At 46.0% G+C, this 9,865-nt stretch overlaps 1 protein-coding gene across 5 annotated transcripts in view; it reads left to right on the top strand.

Moving 5' to 3' along the window:
- Nucleotides 1-9,865, top strand: part of Mroh1 (maestro heat like repeat family member 1) — a 68,955-nt gene that overhangs the window by 18,169 nt on the left and 40,921 nt on the right. For 4 of the 5 annotated variants that reach the window (XM_055626626.1, XM_055626628.1, XM_055626625.1 and 1 more), the window contains exons 8-10: nucleotides 3,480-3,631; nucleotides 4,011-4,151; nucleotides 4,492-4,584. In XM_055626626.1, the coding sequence (XP_055482601.1) occupies nucleotides 3,480-3,631; nucleotides 4,011-4,151; nucleotides 4,492-4,584 (386 nt within the window). The remainder of the gene's footprint in view (nucleotides 1-3,479; nucleotides 3,632-4,010; nucleotides 4,152-4,491; nucleotides 4,585-9,865) is intronic. The other variant, XM_055626630.1, reaches the window with a different exon arrangement.

Genomic DNA, 9,865 nt, shown 5'->3' with positions numbered 1-9,865 from the left:
GGCACCTCATGCTGTAGCAAGCAGGCTCGACCAAGACGAACACTTTTCTTGCCGGGGTGCATTGGTGGGGGTGCTCTTATGGTACACAGACTGGCTATGACTTTGAATCTCTGATTTTCCTTCTAGAATTACTGATGTATGAAGCCATTAGTGGATTTATGTGGTACTAGAGCTTGAGCCCAGAGCTTTGTGGTATTCTAGGCAAACGCTTTACCAACCGCTCCGGCCTTGTTTTGTTTTTGGAGACAGGAGCTTTGAACTTGAAATCAGTTCTGCCACCCCAGCTTCCAGTTGCTGGGATTATTGACTAAAGTCCCCTGGGCTCAGCAGGGGTACTCCTAGAATGCCTCCTACCTGTACTGTTCACATTGAGCATTCTTTGTTGCTCCTGGAAGACCCAGTAGTCCTGTGGCCAATCCTGAGATGGAAGGCAGCACATAAGTCCCACCTCTGAGGAAAGTCAGGTAGGAAGGTGGCAGCCAAATAAACAGAAACTGTGGCCTGGGGATATTAACAGTTTGGGAAAGAGAAGATTACCAAAAGAAAGGATCTGTGACTAACATCCTAGGAAGATAACAGGGGAGAATGAACTCATGAAGCAAGAGCGTGTCACCATCCATGAAGAAGCTGCAATCAAACAGAGTAAAATCAAGCTTTCTAGAAATGGGGTGAGAGAAATGAAAAGCATTGTAGAATGAGGGGAGGTTGAAGAAACTTCTGGTGAATATGGCAGAATTCAGAGTTGTAGGAAATAGGAAAAAAAAAATAGAGAATAAAGGGCTATTGGGTAAGACCATGGAGCCTGAATTCCAGTGACAGACAGCTGAAAAAGAAACAGAAGGATGTGTGAAGTCCCACGACTCCATGATTAGAAGATCCAGCAGACAGAATGGCCATGGCACACATGCCCTGGACACCAGTGAGGAACTGGCATTCCCTGGTCTTTGGGAATGCCCGTCCAATTGGCAATTTTCCACAGCTCTAGTAGAAGTCTGCACGCTGGATCATAACTCTACCCGTGCCATCTGACTGTGAGGGTAAAACAAAAGCTTTTCAGAGAGATGGGTCTTGGACATGTGTTTCATCCAGTCTTTCGCAGAGCATCTGAAGGATGTGGCAGTAAGAGGTGGCTTGAACTGAGATGGAGGATACCCAGGTGGTGGCAGCCTTATATGATGGAAGGAGGCTAGGTTGAGTGGCCAGTAATGTCATTCTTCAGAGCCATGGGGTTTTAGGGCTGTGTGGGTGACAAACATCTGCAGAACCAAGCAGACACCAATGTAAGAGGATCTGACTACAGGACAGCAGAGCTGTATCAGGAGACTGTAAGGGGCCAGTTCTGAGCAGTGCCAGGCTGGAGGACACACTTCTGTGGGAGAACCTGTGGCACTTACCCAGAAGACCCAGCTGGTGTCTGCTTCCCAGGAAAAGGAGTTTGGCATTAGGGGAGTGGACCTCTTTCACCCTGAGTATATACAACTGATTAAAGCTCAAAATCTAACAAGTTGTAAGGATTTTATTTCTGGAAATATATTTTTATTTCTGGAAATATTACTTGGAAAAACATTCTTACCCCTGAAGACCACTCTGACTAATATCCTTCTGATCTGAAGGAAGAACCTTGGGACTGAGAGGAGCTGAGGAATCAATGTCTCCTGCTGCCTCCAGGCCCTTTGGTCTCAGTATCAGCAGCCAAGAGTGGTGGGAGTTGAGGCCATTGTCTACCCGAATGAACCTCCGGAGGCCCATCCTCAGGGATAGGGGGACTGATCAGTGAGACTTTCACCATGGGTCCTGATGGGAACATAGTTTCCTTTCATTATCTCTTAAATTCTCTCTCTTCAGATTTTGTAACTGTAGTTTATCCCTGCATCAGTGAAGAAAAAGTTTATTTCTCTTATTAGATTGGATGGCAGACCTTGGCTGAGGCTCTGCTTCACAAGGGAGCTGAGTCAGGTGTGTGTCCTCTAGACACCATCCTGTGGTCAGCCAAGACTGTCCTGAGCACTGGCTTGGGGAGCCACTGGTTGAAGTCTTAACATGAGTCTGGAGCAATGTTAGACACTATCATTTGCACGTCAACTTAGCACAGAGCGGCCTCAAAGCAGAAAAGATTTCAGAATGATCCAGTGTAGGCTATGAGACAACAGAATGAAGGGATAAAAGAAAGAACAAGGTATAAGAAAAGAGAAAATTCTGTGAGGAAAAAAAAAAGTCTAAATAAAAATAAAAATTTTTGAGCCGGTTGTGGTGGCGCATGCATTTAATCCCGGCACTGGGGAGGCAGAGGCAGGTAGATCGCTGTGAGGTCTAGGCCAGCCTGGTCTACAAAGCAAGTCCAGGACAGCTGTGAAGGGTTCCCAAGCCCATGTGAGGGGCACACACCTGCTATAAAGAAGCCACCTCAGTAGTGAGGAGAGAGGAGGTAGCCTGAGAATCTGTGGACAAGACCATGTACATTATGCAGGAGCACCCTACTGTGTGTCCCTGATCCGGGATGAGCCACTCCTGTGCAAAAAGGAATGGGTCAGTTTCTAGGTTCTTTTTAATGATCTGAGAATTAGCATTTAAGTCAAGATACCCCATTTACTACTCTGCCTACAAAGAGTTTTGGGTTGTGTAAAGGTAGCTTTGGCACAGTGTGAACCTTGAGGGACTAACTGGTTCTAGAAGGTGGGAAGCACAGAGATTTCTGCCTCAGTGCTTACCCCTGCCTGTTGCTCTCTCCTGGCCCAGACCCAGACCTGTGTCTTGGTCTGTAACCCCAGCCATATCTTTGGACTTTTTGTATGACTGCCCACAGTGACTCAGAGCTTCTGTTCTACCCAGCTATGTCCCCATTCAGGCCCCAGGGAATGGCCAAGGAAGGCATGAGTAATATAATAACCCTGGCATCTTATGCCCATTCACCTAGGCCTGGTACCTGTTTCCTCTTGCCCTTGCACTGGGCCTGACAGCCCTTGTGGTGTATGTAGCAAGAGCCTGGGGGAGGGTACACAGTACTCCTTCTTTCCCTAGGGAAGACATGGGAGCAAAGTTATTGCAGGGACATTGAATCAGGGCATTGGTGGATTGGCACCTTCCTGAGAGCTGAGAAGGAGAATATATTTCTCTCGTCTTCCTTCTTCTGGTAGTATTGTGGCTTCCCAGAGCTTTCACTCTCCCGCCATTCTCTGCTTCTGTTAAACATGGATGTCTTCTCCCCTATCTCCTCTATCTTCAAGGACACTCTTCAGTCAGGTTTAGGGCCACTCTCCTATGCCTGAGCTTGTCCTGACAGGCCTGTAGTCATCCTGTTTTGCAGAAGGCCATCTTCTGAGGTTTCAGGGAAGACTTGAGGAGGACTCTGTTTACTCTGAGTCTCCACTGGGCCAAATGCTGGTCTAAGTACCATGCAGACTGTTTTTAAGAGTTCATGGGCAGCACTGGGGAGCCAGTGTGGTTCACGTCGGGAGTTGCTCACCATGTGGCCATCACAGCTCTGCAGCACTTCAGTGAAAGCACCTTGGAGTACCTGGCCAACCTGGACCAAGCCCCAGACCCCACAGTCAGGAAGGACACCTTTTCTACCGACATCTTTGGCGCCTATGATGTTCTTTTCCACCACTGGCTGCAGAGCCGGGATGCCAAGGTACAGCTATGACCTATCAGGGGCCAAGGCCCAGCCTCTGAGGCCTCCTTCTGCCTTTGCCCTTTCTCTCTGCCAGGGAGGTCCTGAGGGGAAAAGGGGCCCCAAGTTCCCTGCTCATGATTGGTATTCAGGAGGCGATGAAGAGCACCTACATCCAACTGGAGTCAACCTGTTCTAAAGCTTGGTCTTGAGGCCTGGTCATTGTAGTACCCTGTGGCACACACTCTCTGTCTTGAGACTGTGTCCTACCTGGCCACCATCTGACCTCTTGCCATAGTTGCTGCAAAAATTTACTAGTAACTGGTAGCCATCAGGCTTGCATGTTAGCCACGGGGTTCAGAGCAATTAGCAGACAGGGAGGCCTTTGCTGTCTTTTCAGCTCCGGCTTGCAGTGGTGGCAGCTCTGGGCCCCATGAGCCACCTGCTTCCCAATGAGAAGTTGGAAGAACAGCTCCCCAAGCTCCTCCCTGCAGTACTTGGCCTCTACAAGAAGCATGCAGAAACCTATCAGATATCTAAGGTATTTGTATGGAGGGAGGGCACAGCAACACCCCGACCCCTCATATCAGACCCTGTGGAAGCAACCCTAACTTCAGATATGTTGAGTTATGAGGAGAGTGGCTTCCTCTCTGCTAAGCACTGGATGGGAGTGTCAGAACTTGCCCTCTACCTGCCATACTGACCTGTGACCCAGAAAACACTTTTCTTAATCTGCCCCCAAATTCTGGAGCTATTCTGGAGGTATAGCTTCTTGGTTTAGGTATTAAAGGGGATTAGTGTTCTAGACCTCATCCAAGTCCTCACTTCCCTCTTGTGGGCAGAAGGTGGACTGAAGCCATTTCTTCCCCTGTCTTGAACAGAGCCTGGGCCAAATTCTTGAGGCGGCTGTGAGTGTGGGCAGCCGTACACTGGAGGTTCAGCTTGATGCCCTCTTGGTGGCTCTTCATGCTCAGGTAGGCTGGGAGATGAGTACTTGGGGTGGTGATCTTGTGGGGATGGACTCTTCAGAGTGAGTTACCCAATGGGAGTGCAAGGAGCATGATTTGGAGTAGGTGCTTCAGCTGCACAGCCATGGAATGGGCTTCCTGAGCACCACATGGTGTGGCTTCCAGTCATAAGGCATCATTCGTGTAAGTGATTTGGGGGGATTAGGTTTTTTTTTTTTTTCTTCTATTGCTGTGACAAAATACTGTGACTATGACAACTTATAAAAGAAAGTGTTTAATTGGGCTTAAAGTTTCAGAGAGAAACATGAGGGTAGGCAAAGGCATGGTGACAGAGACAGCTAAGAGTTCATATCTTGATCTACAAGTAGAAGGCTATTTTAGTCAGGGTTCTCTAAAGAAACAGAACTGTTAGAGAGAGAGAGAGAGAGAGAGAATATGTGTGTGTGTCCATGTCTGTCTGTCTGTGACTTTTTAGCCTGGCTTACAAGCTGTGGTCCAAATAGTCCAACATTGACTGTCTCCTGACAGAAAGACCAAGGATCTAGTAGTTGTTCAGGCCAGAAAACTGGATATCTCAGCTGTCCCAGTCTGGTGCTGGAGTTCCAGGGAAATCCTAGAGAGCTGCCAGTCTTCAGTCTGTGTTAGAATTCCGAGGAAATGGGCTCAAACAACAGTGAAGGAATACCTTAGGAACAGGATAGATAAACTGTCTAGTGAGAGTGAGGGCAAGCGGCAAAAAGCAAAAACTTCTTTCATCCATGACCTTTTATGTAGCCTGCTACCTAGAAGGTGTGGCCTAGATTTGGTGTGGATCTTCCTACCTCAAATGATTAGACTGAATAGAGAGAGTTTAACTTTTACTTCACAGTCAAACTCAGTTGCTTGTTTTATTTTTTTATTTTATGTGTATGGATGCATGCTTACACCATGAGTACCTGTGGAGGCCAAAAGAGGATGCCAGATCCCTGAGACCTAGCATTACAGATAGTTATGAGCCACCATGTGGGTGCTGGGAATTGAATCCAGGTCCTCTGCAAGAGCAGCCAGTGCTCTTAACCGCTGAGCCATCTCCAGTCCACAGCTGCTTAGGTTTTACTTGGTCCTAGGTAGAGTTAAGTTGACAACCATTACAAAGGCAGAGAGACTTAGCTGGGAATGGGTGTGAGTCTTCTGAAACTTCAAAGCTTGTCCTCAGTGACACACCTGTCCCAACAAAACCTTAATCCTTCTAAGCAATTGAACCTGTTGGCCTGTAGGGGGCGTTCTCATTCAGGTCACCACATACAGGAACTCTTGGGTGGAGGCAACAGGAGTGGGCATCCAGCCCACACCTGGCACTGAGGGCTATGCAGGAGGTCTCACAGGGAGTTTCAGCAAGGCTGTCTCCGTCCCCTAAGGAACTGAGCAGACATGGGGTGCTGTGAGTCACAAGATTCCATTGCAGGAAGTCAGTGGAATCTATGAAAAGTCGCAGATGGGCATCCTCCCCATAGGTCAGGAAGACTGAGAAAGCTGCTAAACAGTGTGACCCAGCAGAGGGAACATGAATCAGTGGAACTTTGTGGCTAAGGAAAGAGTAGGAAGGTGGAAAGGAGCCTTGGTGGGCTTCTTTAAAAGAAAAAAAAAATCTAAAAGAAAGAAATTCATTGCTGGGTATTGTGGCATATGTCTCTAATCCCAGCACTTGAGAGTCAGAAGCAAGTAGGTCTGAGTTTGAGGCCAGCCTGGTCTACAGAGTGAATTCCAGGACAGCCAGGGCTACAGAGAGAAACAACAACAACAACAAACAAAACAAAAACAACAAGAACAAAATAAAACAAAACAGAATCATGAATTTTTCAGGAAAATTCAGATCTTATTTTTTTTTTAACAAAAATTTATTAATTGTGTGTGTGTTGAATGAAAACAGAGACTTTTTCTTGGCGTAGTTTGGCCAAGAGCAAATTCAAATGTGAATTCTCTACTTTTGTCCCCTGTGTTTTCTGTCTATTTCTTGTGTCTGTGGTTACTGGCCTGCCTCTTGTGTGTGTTTGATATGTCCCTGATGCCTTTGGTTTTGCCTGGGTGGTGTGTGTTTCTCTTCTGTGTCTGTCCCTCATAATGTTCTTTGTTCAGTACTTATTGTACAGCATAAAAAAACATGGTATGGGAAAGGATTGGAGTACATCTTTTTTACAGAGAACAAGTTACCCTGAATAGCACCCAAACCCACACAGATGTTATCAACTTATATCTACATGCTGCTTCCAACATTTATGGGGCATTTGTTTTGCTTAAGATTAGTTTCAACCTGTTGACTGCTTTCCACCAGTGATTACCACAACGTTATTCTGGGTCAAAGGCATAGAAGAATACATAGTTTAAAATTAAAGCTGTGTGCTGGGCATGGTGGTGCATGCCTTTAATCTCAGCACTCAGGAGGCAGAGGCAGGTTAATCTCTCTGAGGCCAGTGTGGTCTTCAAAGAGGGTCCAAGACATCCAGGGCTCTGTTACACAGAGATATCCTGTCTTGGAAAACATACATACATACATACATACATACATACATACATACATACATACATACATACATAAAGTTAAAGCTATGCATGAGCTTGGGTTGTAAAAGCTGATTATATGGGAAATTCAAGACATGGTAAGATTGGTTGCATTGTTCTCTTAAAGGCAGGTTCTTTTTTTTTCTTTTGTAATGAGTATGAGTATTTAAAACATTTTCTAAGATTTATTTATTTTGTTTTATTTTTTGGGTATGAGTGTTTTTCCTGAATGCATGTCTGTGTATCAGATGTGTGCAATCCCATGGAGGGGAGAAGAGAGCATTGGATCCCTCTTCTGGGGATTACAGAAGATCATTACACACAGTTGTAAGCCACTGTGTGGGTGCTGGGAATTAAATCTTGGTTTTCTGGAAGAGAAGCTAGAGCTCTTTACTGCTGAACTATTGTTCTAGCCCCTAAGTACAAAGTCTTAAATGATCTCAAGGCATGTGATTAATTTGGCTGCATAGCCTAGCAAAAGTTCAATCTCTTTGAAGGCAAGAGATAACTTAAAAAAAAAAAAAGTGCCTTCCCTTCTCCCTCTCTCTCTCTGACTTCCTTCCTCTCTCTCATTCCTTTCCTCCTCTTTCCTTCTCTCCTTCCCTTTCTCTCTTTCCTTTGTCCCTTCTTTTTTGAATGAATAGATGCTTTATTCTAGACATAAGTGGTTTCTATTATGCGTTTCCAGTAAAATGTTCCTTGGGGTTTATTCTAATGCTGATAGAAGCTTAGCTCTGTTTCCTTGAGACCCAAGGGTCAATTACAGGTTCTTTCTCCCTTTTTACTTCCAACAGTATGGGACTAGAAGCTGGCCTCTGAATCCTCTTTGATGACAGGAATGTGTGTACTGCTGTCAAAATCTGTATATTCCTGCTCCTAGGTGAGACAGGGCTAGAGAATGACCTCTCTGGAGAACTGGGCCCTGTATTCCACCCAGCATCTTGTGGGCAAAGGTATCCTGGTACTGGTCAGATGGCTGGTGTCCTTTTGTTCTACCAAGATAGAAATTAGAAATAGGAAAGAAGAAGCTTGTTAAGTGCTGGGCTTGGGCAGTTCTGACTTTTGGTTTTTAAAGTTTTTAAATTTAAGTCATACATATTTTTTTTTTTGAGACAGGGCCTTAGACAAGGTCTTGAATTTATAGGAATCCTTCCTACCTCTGCCTCTGCAATGCCACCACACCCAACTCTATGGCAGCTTTTGTATTCTTCAGCATTTGATAGAAGCAAGCTACACCCTCTAATGTTTCATTTAGATCTTGAGCAGCAAGACCTTACCAGGAGCCAGTGTTCCAGCTCCCGGGCCTGGGGTGTGAGCAACTTTTGGCCCTAGAGCCCATCCAGCTCTCTAGATCTAGGGCCTGCAGTACCTCTCTAGCGGCTCTTCTTTCTATTCTTCAGCCACAGCTCAACCCTCCCTGCTACAGCGGTTGGTCTTGCCCCTGTTCTGGCCTCTCTCCAGCTGTTCAGCAGTAAGCAGCCAGCTGCCTGGACACTTTTGAGCTTGGCTTCCAGGCTGCTCAGCGACCACTGCTGCTGCTTTGTTGCTTTTGCCATTGTTTTCATCATACTTTCTCTGTTGTTGCTTTCCTGTCACCTTCTCATCCCAATTCCTAAAAGCAAGCCAGAAAACATCACTTGAGGGAAGCCTTTTATTGGGCCTGATGTTGCACAGACCATTTGGGTGTCTCTCAGCTGGCTCACCAAATGAATCAAGCAGCTTACTTATATATGTACTATAGCCAGAAGAAACTTCTCCTGGAAATAACGGCTTATGTTCATAGGAATCGTAGCTTTGGCTCTTTAGCACAAGTCACAGCAGTTCCTTTGTGCTAGGCCACCAGGGGACACATTTCCTCTCTGGCTCAGGTAGAAGTGGTTACAGGATCATTTAGAGTTCACCAAGGCTTGTCGTAACAAAAATCCAATGTAAGCTTTCAAATAGTTCTTCCAGGGTCTACGCCTTCAAGAGCCAGAGCAAGCAGCATAGTTTCTTTAAGGTGTCTGTGGAGTGTTCATGGTGGTCAGTGCTGGCAGAAGGGTAGGATGTCTGGCCATTTGGTTGACATTTTTATAGCAAGGGAGTTGCCAGTTAGGGAATCAAACTGCCCCATCCTCCAACATCAGGAGGGGTTACAGCAAGAATTTACAGTTGGCTCATGAGGTGGCTCCTTGCTTAAAGGTGCTTGCCACTCAAGCTAGAACTCCTACATAAATGTGGAAGAAGAAGTTGTTCTCTGATTTATATCTAGGTACCGTAGCACATATCCCAGCACACCCCCTCATAATAATAATCAGTAAATACTTGAAGGAGGAGGAGGAGGAGAGAGAGGGGGGGGAGGAAGGAAGGAAGGAAGGAAGGAAAGAAGGAAGGAAGGAAGGAAGAAAGAAAGAAAGAAAGAAAGAAAGAAAGAAAGAAAGAAAGAAAGAAAGAAGGAAGGGAAGAAAGAAAAAGAAAGAAGACACTGCCGCAGAATGGTGGTAGCATACATCTTTAATCCCAGCACTTGGGAGGCAGAGGTAGATGGATCTCTTAGCCAGCCTGGTCTAGTGAGCTCCAGGACAGCCACAGTTACACAGAGAAACCCTGTCTCAAAAAACCAAAAACAACACATGAATACTCCTTGAGACTGGTAGTGGTGGTAGCAGTGGCAGTGGTCCATGCCTTTAACCCCAGCACTTGACAAACCAAGGGAAAAAAAAGAAGGAAGGAAGGAAGGAAGGAAGGAAGGAAGGAAGGAAGGAAGGAA

Source organism: Psammomys obesus, unplaced genomic scaffold (genome assembly GCF_907164565.1).
Source record: "Psammomys obesus unplaced genomic scaffold, mPsaObe1.curated_primary_1811, whole genome shotgun sequence".
Classification (NCBI taxonomy): domain Eukaryota; kingdom Metazoa; phylum Chordata; class Mammalia; order Rodentia; family Muridae; genus Psammomys; species Psammomys obesus.
The sequence above is the reverse complement of the archived record's forward strand: the minus strand, read 5'-3'. Positions and strand labels throughout refer to the sequence as shown.